Raw genomic sequence first — 15887 nt, forward strand, 5'->3', positions numbered from 1 at the left:
GTAGCAGTTTCTATGTTCTGAGATTTGTTTAATTTTAGTTTGTATACTTTTAAATGTTCAATTTTATTTTTTATACTTTTAATAAAAGTTAAATAGTTTTCTCAAAACAAATTTTTATTGAAATTGGCTAAATAAAAACAATAAAATATAATAAAAAAACAACCCGATGATTATATTTCTTTTGAAAAACCAGTAATAAAGAAACATAATGATTAAATTTAAGATTTTATTGGAAATATATGGACTAAAATCCTAACCCTTTAAAATATGGACTTTAAAGAAGCTTTAAACTATATGAACCAAAATTGAATTTCAACCGTTATAATTAATTAAAATATTACTGTTTTTCTAAAGTTGGTGTCAAATATGAAAAAATGAACAAAAGTATCTACCAAATAGTAAAATTTTAAAATCTATCAATAAACTTTATCGGTGTCTATTATGATAAATTCTAAAAAAATTTTATATTTATAAATATTTTTTAGAAGTTTTGTTATTTACAATGAGCTTCATTTTTTCATATGTAAAAACTAGTGACAGTTACATATATAACAATTAGATTCAAAGTATTCACATATAATAATATTTTAAAAAATTACAAGTATAACAAAATTTGTTACTTTATAAATGATAGAAGTCATAAGAGTCCATCGACGCGATTTTGTTACGTTTACAATTTTTTAAAAAACTCAAATTCAACATATTCTGTATATTTATAAATACCCATCAACCTGTATTTAAAAAAGAAACCCATTAACATAAGATATATATTTTTATTAATTTCATGAGTATAAAATAAGAAATTTATAATTTATTTTTTGTATTTCTAACGAAATTAGAACTCAAAAAGTAAAATCACCCAAATTATTAATTTAAATAATATTTTCGGTATCCATACTTGATGGATATATCTATCCATACTAAAATTGAGCTTTGCTAATACTTAAACCCCTCAAAAACCTTACCGCCATTAGCAATGGCGGTTTCTTCCTTTCTATCGCCATTTCCTTCGCTTCCATTTCCTCTTCCCTTTGCTTTCTCCCCAAAGTGTCAGTCAGTGGCGGCGCCAATCAATCTTGTGTTTCAGAGCTTCTCTGCTGTAGCACAGAGACCAGTGCTCGCGAAAGCTGCCTCCGCCAAAACGACATGGGAAGGCCTCGACACCGTCAACATTGCCGATGATGTGACTCAGGTTCTTGCTCACTCTTTGTGGTTTATTTTGTTAGTCGAATTACGACAAGTATGGTGTAGGTTTTAACCGTTTGTTCGTTGGTAAGGGATAAGGACGAGGACTTTTGGGGGTTGTTATCGCTAGATTGAAGAGAGGATAAGAAAGTGCAAAATGGGAATTAGTTTATTGAGATGTTGTATGTATTTCTTTTGAAAGGAAAATGAGATGTTGGATGTATTCAAGTTTAATTTAAAAAAATTAATGGTTTTAAGGTGAAAATTTATTGATTTGGATGGCTTTGTTGATTGTAATTAGTTGATTGGAAGAACACCCATGGTATATCTCAACAAAGTAACAGAAGGTTGTGTGGGAAATGTTGCTGCAAAACTCGAATCAATGCAACCATGTCGAAGTGTCAAAGACAGGTACGCTTTTACTTGGTAAAGGTCGGTTGTTTATTTCATCTATGTACTCTATTCGTTAGAATTCTTGCGCTGGTTTGCAGCTATATTCTGAGTGGTATCTAGGAAAGTTATTATTGAAACATCAAACAATTTATGTAGCTTATCTACTCTTCAAGAAACTTAGTTAGGATTAAAGTAATTCCGAAATTCTCTAAAATGAAAGCTCAAAGCTTCTGTTTATAAAGGAAGTGAGGAACAATCAACAAACTACAAGCCAATTACTAATACAATAGAAGATTTGAAAGAGATTACAAAACTTGGGCTTTGAGCCATCTTTACGGGGCATTTTGTAATGGTGACTGATATTTGCAGTCTCGGTTTCTAACTTCCTACTTTCAGCCTAATTTTAATTTTTACATTGATTTACATTCAAGTCAATTGTATACTAAATGCTTTTCAAAATTAATTTGAATTCAGATTTTGGCTACATTGGCTACCTTCAAAATGTGTTGGAGATCTACTACAGAACTAGGGATTATATTATGTATCCTTTTCAACATATTTCTTTTCATCTTAGTGAGAGGCGTAGATATATTAAATATTACTAGTAACCAGTCAGTTAATGTCTATTACCTTATTGCCTTCTCAGGATTGGTTACAGTATGATATCCAGTGCCGAGGAGAGTGGTGCAATTTCTCCAGATAAGGTAAATTGTACTTGGAAAAAGTTTTGTTGTTTAAAATTCAGGAGTAAAATTTATTAAGTTGGAGCATATCTTATTTCTACCATTAAGAACGTGACCACTCGGCTTGAGATGTTTTATCCAACCATCTTTAATATTATTTACTTTGTCTAGGAAGTATTTGTTTTGATTTTGAAAATAAAATGCACGACCTTGATACATTCTTGTAATGAGTAGACCATATTAGTTGAACCAACAACTGGGAATACGGGACTTGGCATAGCTTTCGTTGCTGCAGCAAAAGGGTACAAACTTGTAGCCACCATGCCTGCATCCATAAATGTTGAAAGGAGGGTCCTACTACGTGCTTTTGGTGCAGAAATTGTTTTGACAGACCCAGAGAAAGGCCTACAAGGGGCTATTGCCAAAGCTGAAGAAATTCTAATTAGTACTCCTAATGCCTACATGCTTCAACAGTTTGATAATAGTGCTAATACGAAGGTTATTTCTGTTTCCTTTTTATTTAGTTGTCAACACATGCTATATGCAGCATGCAATCTTCATTATTTCCTCCATTTTATACAATCACATTGCAAGTGATGATGAGATCATATAATGTATGCATGGATTACAGGTCCATTTTGAAACAACAGGACCTGAGATATGGGAGGATACCATGGGTAGTGTTGACATATTAGTTGCTGGAATTGGAACTGGTGGTACCATTACAGGCACTGGTCGATACCTAAATATGAGAAAAGAAACAATTCAGGTTTGGACTATCAGAATTGTTTTCCTTGGTAAATTATTTATTAAAGAATAGTAAAGTAAACGACTAGTAGTCATGGAGTTATGCACTGAACAAAAATTGGAAAAAATATTGGGGAAAAAGGAAAAAAAATGGATGAGCGAAGTGGCCAACTAACTTAATAACAAAATTCTTAAAAATTTTACTAGTTCTCAAAGGATTAATTTTCTAGCCTCTCGAATTTTCAATATCATTCAACTTAATTGATTCTAGTTCAACCAAAAAGGAGCTGAATTCATAGATTTCCTCTTGAATATTCAAGTTCTTAGTATATTAGTCAAGTCTAAGCATAAATTCAAGTTCTTAATTTACTAGTCTTCGTGTTTAATGTTCTGACTAAGTGTTTTATTAACTTAGATAGTTGGTGTAGAACCTGCAGAAAGAAGTATAATCTCTGGTGAAAATGCCGGTGAGTTGCATTGTAGTTATCTTTGTATATACTTGGAAAACGAGTTTTTGGTTCAAATAAGGTTTAATTGTTGATCACTCAGGCATTAACATTATTGACGATTGGCACAGGTTATGTGCCCCCTATTCTGGATGTCAAGTTGCTTGATGAGGTGATCAAGGTAATTACTTCCTTTTGAAGGTAAGAGGTAATATGCTATGCCAATAGTGGAATATTCATTTTATGTTTATAATTTTTTTTCGTTAGTTTACTATAGAATTGAATAATTTAAGATGACTTATATATGTTCCAAATCGATACTTAATATATCAATTGTATTCCATGTGGTGGATTTCCCTCATCCTTTTTCTTTTCTTTCGACGTGTTACATATCTATGCGGTTGGTCATCGTAGTCGTGCGGATGGGTTTTATACTAGCATTATTTGTGTAATCTATATATGTTATTTGGTTCAGATTTTGAATATTATTATTCATTATTCTAGAAGACCATACTTATACCTGAAATATTTTGAACTGTTAATTTAATACCTGTAATATTGTAATTTGCAATTTATTTATTTATGGTGGCCACAACCAGTTATCAACTGCTCGTAAGTAACTTGCTAATGAGATAAATGTAGGTAACCAATGATGAAGCTATAGAAATGGCCAGGAGATTAGCATTGGAGGAAGGCCTACTGGTAATTATTTATGTTATGAAATGTTATTTTGAGTGGCAAAGTTCCATGTGTTTCTACTTGTATCCATTTCTCCATCAATATCTCGTGTGAAATTTTGAAGTTCATGTGGTTCCTTCATATTTCCCTTGAGATCTGGTGGTCTCTTTGTTTCGATAGTTTCCGTTGAGATTGGGTATCGGGTGAAAGTGTTTAGACTTTTAGTAATTAAAATATTTTCTCCTCTTGGTAGGTTGGCATTTCATCAGGAGCTGCTGCAGTGGCAGCGATAAGTTTGGCAAGGAGGCCTGAAAACGCGGGGAGACTTATTGTGGTATGTTCATTCCATTTTCTCCGTTGGAAAGTGACGTGTGTTGCTGTCTATTGTTTCTCCATTGGAAATCATGTATTTTATTTTATTTTATTTGGAAAATTTATTATCATCTTTTCCCTGTCTCTCTTCTATTTTTTTATTTCTGTTTCTTTTTCTGGCTTCTTCTGCAACCTTCTGTTCTTTTCCATGATCAACTTTACAACTTCCAATTTTCAATCTTCTCAATGTTTGCACTCGTTATTCCTTTCACTGATTATTGTTATTGTTTTTCTTCCAAAATTTCAACTTTTAGTGGGGAATTATTGCAAATTTAAGCATTGCTTGGTAACAACCTTATTTTTACTTTTCTGTTTTTAGAATGTGCGCCTGTTTTCATTTCTGTTATATTCCATATTATGGTTTCACATTTTTTAAAGTAGCATTTGAATTCTAAGTCAAATTTTAAAAACAAACACAAGCTTTTGAGAACGTTCCTTTTAGTTTCTGAACACAAGCTTTTGACTTGATTTTTGAAAACATGGGTGGAAAGTGGATTACCAAAAAAAAGGAAAAGAAAAAGCTTATACGTGGAAGTAGTATTTATAAGTTTAATTTTTAAAAATAAAAATCAAATCCCAAATATTTTTTGAATGGAACCTCATGTATCCAACTCCTAAAGACAATCTTTTGAAAAAAGAAAAAGAAAAGGACTGTGCAATGTTAGCTTTCAAAAGGGCAAGAAAACTGAACATGTTTGATCAAAATATTCACTCTACTTACTATGATTGTATTCATGCTTGTAGGTTATTTTTCCAAGTTATGGTGAGAGATACTTAACGTCGGTACTTTTTCGTTCTATATATGAAGAAGCTCAGAGAATGTAGATGAGGTAGAGGTAACTGCCCATTTTTGTTATACATCAACGACGACTCATACGTTAAAATCGATAAAGATAATGTAGCTTGATGATGTTTCACACTGCAGACTGTTTTAAACAAACAAGTGTTATTTCTCAATGTTCAATGTTATACCTACCGAAGCCTCCTACCGAAGCCTCCCTCTTTTTTGTTTTGCAGGTACAATTTTTCAAGGCACGAGTATCAGAAAATAGAGTTGTACATCAGGCGTAATTGCATCTAATATTAGATAAGCAGCCATTATTTCGAAGTAAAAAAAGGTAAGGTGGAATAAGGGCTTAAAATGCGAAGAAAAATGGTGTAATATTATGAACTAGAATAGAACAACAATCCATATCTCAGAAAGTGTCAATAGAAGTATAGAGTAGGCACTTTTAATTATCGAGCCATTATGTTTTAAGTTCTGCCGTTCTTATCGATAATCTTATCAAGGACATGTGTGGCTCAATTAGAGTAATTGAGGGTATGGAGTTGAAGTCCACTCCTTGTCTTGATCGAAGGAGTTTTTAGGATCCACGACGGAAAAAACATCAATTTCAACTTGTTAGTCCTTTGCATCATTGTAGAATTACAATTAAACAACACCCAATGTTATTTCTGTTCCTTGCTCCAGTATCCATTAGAAAATATTAATCATACATTTATCGAAGACGTTAGTCATTCTCATGGGTGAAAGTGTCATTTGCTAATAGATTTCTCCCGCTCTCCAGTCTCCACACTGACCTTAGAAGTTTTATAGGCATTGTTTAGCAACCCCACGATAGTGGACTTTACACAATTTTCCCTTTGGATAGGGAATGGAAACTTGGGACTTCTGAGGATTTAAAAATTACAAAAATTTGCTGGGTTCCCAAATTATTTGATAAGGAACAATAGTTTTTATGTGATTGAGTCTAGAGGCAAGAAGCTATTATTTTAAAGACGTTTTGGATCATGAGTGAGTTATTATAATCTTGGGTCATATAATAGTTTGTATTTGTGATGTATATTTTAGTTTAAGTTATAATATTACGTGTTTGAGATGTAAATTGTTTTAGTTTGAGAAGGAAATAGTAAATATTGTAGTAAATAAATGTAAAATAATAAAAAACTAGAGGAAATAGTAAGTACGGTAACAAATCCAGAGGAAGAGGATTTATAATAATATTTTACGGTAGCTATTTAGAGATTTTTAAAAAAATATTTATTGTAGTAAATATTGATTATAGTCTTAGATATTTTCTTGCTTCAATGTTTTCTAAGTATCTTTTATGTTTGGGCCTTGGGGTAGGCATGACAACCCCTTGGTAGAGCATTTTGCATGTCTTTGTTATGTTATTTGGTTCAACTAAGGTTTAAGCATAACAAAGATCGAAATATATTTATTAAAGAAGCGAAAGTTCAAAAAGTAAAAGTTAGATTAATAAATGGTTAGAGATTAAAATAAGATTTAACTTTTATTAAATGGAGCTTTACTCATCAAAATTGATATACTTCTGATGTTCTAGAAGTAAAACCTTTCATTTACTTTTAATATTGAATCATAGGGTCAAATTTTAACGAAGTAATGGTACTTTTTAAAAAGAATTAAGCAACCATATTTAACTACACAATTAATGATTTAAGATATTTATTCACGTAATTTTCAGTCGATGCCAAAAACTTATCGTAGATGAAGCTCACCCATCTCTCTAATTAGTAATTAATTGATACCCAATTCATTATTAAAAATGTCAAAATCAATGTGTATGGATTTCTGTAATTTCTTATCACGAAAAGGAAATAATTTCTTTTTTAATTATTAGCTTTAAGAAAAATTTCATGATTCTTAAATACAGTAGAATGAACTAAAATAATTATAATATATAACAAAATTTTAAAATTAGATACTAATAGATATCAGTAGAGATTATTGATAAATATTAATAAAACAATATCTATGATAGATTCTTGAGCAATGTTTTTATTATTTTCGGTTTGAAACAACTCTCCTTAAAACTTTTTTTTTTTTTTTTTATATATAATTTTTTAAAAATTAAAAAGATGTTTAAATTTTAAAGTTATTTTGAAAAAGTCTTTCATGTTTGAATTTCTGTCTCCACCAATATTGGCTAAAAGTTTGAAAAGAAAATGCTTTCATGTGATTCATTTTTCTACCCTTTTCCTGCGTTGAGCAAAATAACAAAGCTTCACGTGTATATTTATCATATACTTTTATAAATATATTATTCACATTTTATGCCGATAAATACAATCAACCTCTCCTTACCTCTAATTTTAGTACAAAGTTTTATTTCATTTTACTTGTACTTATTTTACTCATACAAAATATTTACGTTTTGTATAAAGAAGTGAATGATTTTTATCTTTTAGTTGTTTTTCGTATGAAGGGTAAATAGTTTGTTTGTTTTTAATTATTTTTGAAAAGACACTAAGTGTTTTTCAACCAATCATACATTTTATCGTTCTATTACATGGTTATCACAATTTTTTTTCCTCTCGAAGTTTATCAACATTTACATGTCGATTTGAGCATATTCCAATAGATAAAAAGATTAATTATTGTTGGGGAAAAAACATCAGTATATATATTTGTCTTACTCCAATTATAATTGATTTGTTGGGAGAAAAACGTCAGTATATATATTTGTCTTACCTCCTACTTATGGTTTATGACTACGACATGAACACATAATATAATTGTCTGTAATAGTTCTCAAAACCTTGAAATTCATATATTCACATTTGTGTAGGGGATTGGGTTATTATGAATTTATGAGATTAAAATCCCTAACATGAGGACCTATTAATCAAATTAAAGTAATTTAATGTTCATTAGCCCCATATTGATGACAAGTAGGTGGGCAGGATTTCCAGTTGTTTAACATAGTATTAATTAAGATTTTACATGTAGATTTGTAATAATTAGTGAGCAGGTAGAGTTAATTAATTAAAAGATTAATGGACTTTTCTTCTTCTTTTTTTTTTTTTTACTATTCTCTTACTTATTGGTCTCTTGTTTCTTAAACATTTGATTTTTAGTCTTAAAATTTTAGTTTATAAGCTGTTAAAATTTTGAAAGCTCTAAGAGTAGTTTTTGAAGTTTTTTGAAAACTAAAAGTGTTTCTATAACTAAACAATCATGGAAAAGAAAGCTTAAATAATCCATATCTAACACCACGATATCATTTGCCTCTCTATTAAAGGCCAACGTAGTAAAGAAAGTTGATTATCAGGATAATTTGATTAATGGACTTGTTTTGGCGACTATTAAAGGAAAGTTAATTATTTTCACGAATATTCGTATTTAATAAATCTATGAAGCTAAACATAGTTCAATTATGATAAAATATGCATCAAAGGTTAGAGTTTCAAATCTCTACTCTACAAATAATAAAAAAAAAAAGCAAGGAAATAAATAAACATATTGAATATCTCAATTTGATCTAGATCAAGTAGTTTAAACATATTTCACTAATCGAAAAATTAGATCTTCGAATTCTCCCTGTTTCATAATACCCTCAATATCGTCTTTGGATCCTAGCTAAAATTATTTGACTATTCATTACAATAACCCCATCTCATCTCAAGTTGAAGATGGATTTTGTTTATGGGGTGATTCTACCCAAAAAAAAAAAAGTGTATTTCTTACTACGGATAGTATTTAATTTGATATTGTATTATGTACAATATAACAGGTACACACATTAATTAGGGTTAGTTTTATTTTGCGCAACGGTAGAAGAAGTATATATATAGAGTACAAAGTAGATAAAATAAGTCATCTATGTTTTTGTACAAAATCAATAATTGATTAAACTACTAAAAAAAAGGCGGAATTTTTTAATAAACATATTTTAAAAAACACCGTCGCAAAAAGAGAAAGTAGATTATTTAGGTAAAAAGTTCAACAAAGGCCAACTCTGCATCTCAAACACAAACATATGAACTACAAATTTCATAGCTTAACATCTCAAACAATCTCTAAACAATTACAAAAAGTTATTAAATTTTTAGTGACGTATCACTCCATCATTTAAGAAATTATTATTTTTTAAAGAAATTAAAAGGAATGAACCCAAAGAAAAAAACAAATAAGTGTTCTTATTATATTTGTTCCCCAAAAGTGAATATTTTTATAATGGTATATATTTCACGACTCGCAATACATGTATAATAAGTCATATCATTCTAACGAACGACGAACATCAAAATTTAATACGTAACCCATGTATATAGGTCTTAAATTGAATTTAAAATTAAATGCATGAATTAAGAAGAAAAAAAGAAATAAAAGATGTAATAATCTATGGTTTGGAAATGTGTGTATATATGTGTAAGCAGTGGGAAGGAAGGCATTAAGAGAAGAGAAGATATAGGATTGAAGAAAGAGTAGTAGATGTGAACAAAGGCATATGGTATGGACCATTTAATTTAAACAAAGCAATGTTGATGGGGTTTTTATTTTTTATTTTTTTAATTTTAATCTTAGAGCTATGGGAAGTTCATTTATTGTTACACCTCATTTTTAGTTGAGAACAATCAATGACATGATGTTAACTTTATTCATTATATTAACTTCCTTTAAAAAAACAATTCATTAATGGTGTGAAAGCACCCACCATTTCATCAATATATTACATTAAATATCCACATAAAAGATGCATTTATACACACAAAAAAATATGTCTCTCTTTTTCTCAAAAAAAAAAAGAAAGAAAAAAACATTTTTCTTCTTAAGTACAATATTAACGTAGATATAACAAAATATATGGATATGAGATAGACTCAAATGAACTTCGGTTAGACTTGAGATATTAGATCTAAATTTTCCTAAACTTATATATATTTATTAGCAATATTTTAAGGTTTTATAACGACAGTCGACGACTACCTTTATTCAAAATTAAAGTTTAGGACACATTCAAAAAATTCATGAATATATCATAGAAAGTTCAACCGACAAAATTTCCAAATCTAAATATGAAAATAAAAATAAAAAAAACTATTTTAAATGACAAAACTTTTAAATTTTTTTACAAATATAGCAAAATATCACAAATTATTAGTGATAAACAAAGATAAACTAATATTCATGTCTACTTGATAGTAATCTATATTGATCTGTTATAGATAAATGATGATATTTTGCTATCTTAAGTTAAAAACAACCCTAAAAATAAATTAATAAATAAACTCAAAATTTGCAAAAAAAAAAAAAAAAGAAGATAAAATCTATTTTTTTTTTCGTTCCAAGCAATATATGATTTTCTTAACATTTAAAATATAAGATAAAGAATTTTTTTTTTAATTCTTTAATTGTTAATCATGAGTTAAACTATGATTTTTTAGTTTATTACAAACCCTATTTTATTTTTAGGTAAAGTTAACAAATTTCAATTTGTCAATTTCTATCTTTTCAAATTCTCACTTTTCCTTACTGTTTTATTTGTTCTTCCAAATTCAGTCAATCGCTTTCATCATTTCTATGTATTCTATGTTGTGAGTTATGCCATCAAACAATGACTTAAATCCAATTTGTGTGTATTTCATGTTCAAGTGCCAATAATTAGTAATAACAAATAAAAAAAGTAATTAAAAAATTTAAAAATATGTCAAAAAGGATAAAGTGGTCAATATATACACTTCGTTCGAAAAATCAAATGACGTCGTGTTATTTTCTTTTTGCCATAAAATATAAATAGTTAATGGTTTTTTTTATTATTCTCCAAAACCTTTTCAACCATGCAGTTAAGCATGTTTAGACGATAATAATATTATCGGTGGCATGCTCATTAAATTTTTTTTTCTCATTTGAGTTTCTTTTCAGGATAGTTATAAATATAACAATTAGATTCAAAATAATAACATGTATAACGACATTTTAAAAAAATTACAAATATAACAAAATACGTCAAAGTTTATCACTAACATACCATGTTATAAATATTGATCTATCAATGATAAAAATCTATCACTAATAAAAAAAATTTATATTTGCAATTTTCTAAAACATATTACAATACACTTAATTATTATACATAAGATTATTCTTACCCTTTCTTTTAATGTTTTTGTATCAAATTATTCAATCTTAATTTGTAATATGACAAAATATTGTTACCTTTTTTTTTTTTGAAATATTTTAATATATTATTCATATGTGTGATAAAAATGTGATTTATAAAAATAGGTGTATTTTGAAATATACTCAAATATTGCTATAGTTTTTTTTAGCCCTCATAGTCATACTTCTATTTTATTATTTACTTTATTTTTAGACGAAAGTCCTATCTTTTAAAAGAAAAAAGAAAAAAGAAAAAGCATTGAATATTAATTATCCTATTAAATTGGAATAAAAAATTGACATGACATCACCGAAAAGTTTGATATGACACTTCGAGATATTATATGGTTGAAATTGCACAATGCTATCCTATGTTCAAAGATAATATATATTCGTAAATAAAATATATAAATTAATATTCCTCATTTCATTTTATTTATTTTAACAATTTATTTTATATTTATTTATTTATTTTTAATAAATAGTGACAAAATAAAGATTTATTCTACACGTTACAAATTTTTAAATAATACTTTGAAATTGTCAATTCAAGGGCAAATAAAAAATAATAATATTTTGGGAAATTGAAGTTGTTAAAAAAACATCTTGTATGAACATAAATATTGTGCTATAGTTTTAGAACTACAATATGAAACACCTTCTTCTCTCATAAATTGAAAAAAATAGTTTTTTTTTTAAGTTTTTAACCAATAATAAAAGCTAGTGGTAGATAAAGAGTGATTCATAGTTCGAATTATGTACATTGTGATGGAAAAAAATTGATAAAAAATATAGATGTAATTTTTTTTTTTTCACTCCTAAAGATGTTGAAATGGTAATTCTTGTTCTTCTCAAATAATTGTTCTTTTGGATTATTACAACTGCAAACAAACAAAAATAAAAATTACAATTTTAATTTTCTTTCTTTTTTTTTTCTCTTTTTTTCTTTTTTGGCTAGAACACCGGCGATAACTCCATCATCTCTTCCACTTGCCCGGCGGCGCCTTCTTCAAACAGCCACTTCTCAAGAAACGATAGCGGCGGCGCCGTCGCATTCGCCGCAGTAGCCTCATCGTTCTCTGATCTCTGTTTCTCTCCAACATTAACTTCCTCTTTACCCCTATAACCCAAACTCGATTTCCCCCACGAATTCACACTCTTCAAATTCTCGAACGATAAAATCGAATCAAATTCTTCACCGGAAACCAACTCCCTGCCGTCTGGCTCTGCCTTCGGCTGCTGCTGCTGCTGCTGCTGCTGCGTGGCGGGGGCTATAGAATTCTCACCGCCGATTTTCCGTCGAGATTCTTCCGGTGAAGATCTCATCCAAGCTTGAAGAAGCCGGGAAATGTTCTCGGCGCTTGAGGCGTAAGTGGTGGCGGCTCTGTTTCCGGCGAGCGACGACGGTGAATCGGCAGCCGGAACTTTATCATTGGATTGAAAGCGAGAGGGGGCGGATTCAGGCGGCTCCGGGGGGTCGACGGCGGCGGAATTCAATTTTTTAAGCTTCTTTTTCAAGTGAGTGTTCCAATAATTTTTGATATCATTATCTGTTCTTTGAGGAAGGTACGATGCTATCGCTGCCCATCTGACCATTTCAATTATCAAAATTTCCATTAACATAACCAAAAACTTTACATAATATCAATTATTTCAAAATCTCAACTTGATTTTTTAACCAAACTCAAATTTATATATGTAATCAAACTCGAATTCAAACCTCTTGAATGTTGAATATTGAAAATAACTTATTTTGAAAAATATCAAATCATTTAATTACCACTCAAAAATAAATTTTTTTTTTTTTTTTTTTTAATTAGTTCAACCTTAATTCTTTCAATCCTTACACGTTTTGAGAAACAAAAACTTCCGTTTCTTTTAATCCAAACATTTTAATTTACCAAATTCAAAATTTTAAATACTTTTCTATTTGAATTAAGTAAAAAAATCAAATCTCTTAATATATATTTCAATTTAATACTTGGGCCAAAATTTCTAAACCCTACTTAGACTTGATTAGAATTGTTTGAACCTTTAACTTTAAAGAAAAATGTTAAAATACCCACCGACACAAAAGTATAAATAAATAATCTCAAAAGATTCGAAGGTATTACGTGTGTATATTATATATATAGAAAAATTTAATGAATAGAGATAGAAAAAGAGAAATAAAGAAGAAAATTATACTTGTTACCCAATAAAGCTTGAAGATGAATGATCATTCCTTCTTCATGAGGAGTGAAATTGCCTCTTTTAATTCCTGGCCTAAGATAATTCGTCCATCTAAGTCTACAACTTTTGCTACAACGCAACAATCCTAAAGGATAAATAATAAAAATTAATCATTAATTAATTGATCATATGATCAAATTAAGAAGAAATTAAGGATATATATATATATATATATACACAAAAGAAGTAATTAAATATGATGATGAATGAATGAAATTACGTACCTGTGTTAGTAGGAACTGATCTCCAATTGCCAGGGCCATGTTGTTGAATGTAAGAAACAAGAATGATATCTTCTTCAGGAGTCCATGGCCCTTTCTTTATCCCTACTTTCTCACAACATGGAGGCCTTCCCATTTTCTTGATCTCTCCCTTTAAAATTATATATATTTTCTTTGTATATATATATATATATTGCCTAATTCTTCACTTCTTCAATGGAACAACAACAACAACAACAATGATGGTGATGATGGAGAGAAAGAGAGAGAGGTCATCAACATGTGAAATGCTTAAATATATATCTTATGTATATATATATATATATATATACCCCTCTCAATAATGTAAAGAAAGTATTTACTTGTATTTATGATCTTTATGTATCTCAAAATATTAGAGTTTCTTATATGGTAAAATCTTGTTACTTTATTTTTTTTAAATGATTTTGATTTTTTTTCCTATGTGTGGGGTCATTAAGATTGGATGTACGAAAATAAATGTATAGCTTAGGATGTAAGTCTAATAGATGCATGAGATAGAAGAAGAGTAATTATACATTGATGTAGTACAAGTTGCACTTATATGAAATAATTAAAAATACAGTTCAAGTTGTATCTAAGTATTTTTCGAGATAAGGGAAATATAACATATTTTTTATTTCCTTATCGAAAAGAATTGTCTTTTATTATCTGTAATTTGAATTTGAAGAAAAAGATGATTTCAAAATGTATATATTTTTTTTGATACACCTATTTAATTCACTATTTATAGGATAGGTTTAAAAGATAATTTATTTACTCTTTATAATGTTATATAACTAAATTATTTAAAATAATAAAAAAAATAAATTAATACTAAAAAAACATTTTTTTAAAAAAAATTAGAGTCTAAACTCATAGTTTCTATTTTTTATTTTTTACTTTTTGAAAATTTATAAAATTAAAATAAAATAATTATCCCTCAGTTTAATGATTTTACATTATTTGTGTGAGATATTTAAATCAACCGAAAGGCAAAAAGTCATATGCGAATTCAGTCTGCACTTTAATTAAGTTCCCACCGAGAGTCAGAAAGAAATTAGGGTTTTTAAAATCAGACATAAAATAAGCTAAAATATTTATAAAATGTAACAAAATTTTAAAATTTATGAATAATATAGAGACACAGAAACCAATAGAAACAATGTATATTGATGTCTATCATCGACACAATCTGAATTTTGTTATAATTTATAAATATTCATCGATTTTACCATTTTTACGGTCACTCGAAAATTAATAGTTTTAATTAATTGTTTATATTATTTTTTAATGTCACGTGGCAGCAGATGAGACAGCTAGGGCTATTTTATTGTTTTTGTTTTTGTCTCCAAAAAGTAGGGTTTAAGGATCATATGGGATCTCTCTTTTACATGATATCCAAAGTAAAAAAAAAAAAAAAAAGTTGAGGCCAATTACTTCTCTATATATGCCCCATCAATCAACTTTGTTTTGAATTTATATCATCACATTTTCAATAATAGATTTTCGTTGTTGTAACTTCTAAATTAGTTTTGTGTTGGTACGTAGAATACACGAGTTTAACTTTAATTTGTCTCTTTTTGCTTTGTTTATGTATAGAGAAAGAAAAATTGGTAATTGTTTAGGTTGTCGGTAGCATGGACTAATAATTAACTAAACCTCATTAACTATATGTGATATAGTTGTTTGCAATAATGCTACCAAAATGTAATGTAAGGTATGGTTATCTCATTTTAAGAAATGTAATTGAATGAGATGTCTAGCTAGGTATATAATTGGATACTCTTCATCTTCATCCTAATTTATTGGGTCTATTTTGAGTGTTGGAGTGTAAAAGTGACTTATACTCTCACTTAGTGAGTGAGTCATTGCAATCCAACTCTATTGTGACTTATTTGCCCCCATTTGATTAATCACTAACTTATTTCATATAACTTTAATTTGATATATCGTTACTAATTGACTCTATCTAATTTAATCACTCCTAGCTCAATATCTCACTGCT

General features: G+C 28.7%; 2 protein-coding genes across 7 annotated transcripts; one reads left to right on the forward strand and one right to left on the reverse strand.

The window, feature by feature from the left end:
* Positions 1 to 913: 913 nt before the first annotated feature.
* Positions 914 to 5977, forward strand: LOC103486846 (S-sulfo-L-cysteine synthase (O-acetyl-L-serine-dependent), chloroplastic). 6 transcript variants are annotated; one of them, XM_017044125.2, is made up of 12 exons: positions 1043 to 1192; positions 1487 to 1596; positions 2053 to 2119; positions 2225 to 2282; positions 2496 to 2759; positions 2893 to 3030; positions 3424 to 3475; positions 3586 to 3635; positions 4097 to 4156; positions 4386 to 4466; positions 5249 to 5340; positions 5522 to 5977. In XM_017044125.2, the coding sequence occupies exons 2-11, from the start codon at positions 1545 to 1547 to the stop codon at positions 5327 to 5329; spliced, it is 903 nt and encodes a 300-aa protein (XP_016899614.2). In that variant the 5' UTR covers positions 1043 to 1192; positions 1487 to 1544; the 3' UTR covers positions 5330 to 5340; positions 5522 to 5977. The 6 variants fall into 6 exon arrangements, 3 of the variants coding, with proteins under 3 accessions (XP_008443188.1, XP_008443187.1, XP_016899614.2); XM_008444966.3 differs by lacking the exon at positions 2053 to 2119 and having other exon boundaries at positions 914 to 1192; positions 5249 to 5334; XM_008444965.3 differs by lacking the exon at positions 2053 to 2119 and having other exon boundaries at positions 915 to 1192.
* Positions 5978 to 12233: 6256 nt separating this feature from the next.
* LOC103486845 (transcription factor MYB60-like) lies at positions 12234 to 14155 on the reverse strand. Its single transcript, XM_008444963.3, has 3 exons — positions 13865 to 14155; positions 13596 to 13725; positions 12234 to 12996 (listed from the first exon to the last, which is right to left on the reverse strand). The coding sequence occupies exons 1-3, from the start codon at positions 13995 to 13997 to the stop codon at positions 12363 to 12365; spliced, it is 897 nt and encodes a 298-aa protein (XP_008443185.2). The 5' UTR covers positions 13998 to 14155; the 3' UTR covers positions 12234 to 12362.
* Between the last annotated feature and the right edge of the window lie 1732 nt (positions 14156 to 15887).

Source organism: Cucumis melo, chromosome 4 (genome assembly GCF_025177605.1).
Source record: "Cucumis melo cultivar AY chromosome 4, USDA_Cmelo_AY_1.0, whole genome shotgun sequence".
In the NCBI taxonomy this organism is placed as follows: Eukaryota; Viridiplantae; Streptophyta; class Magnoliopsida; order Cucurbitales; family Cucurbitaceae; genus Cucumis; species Cucumis melo.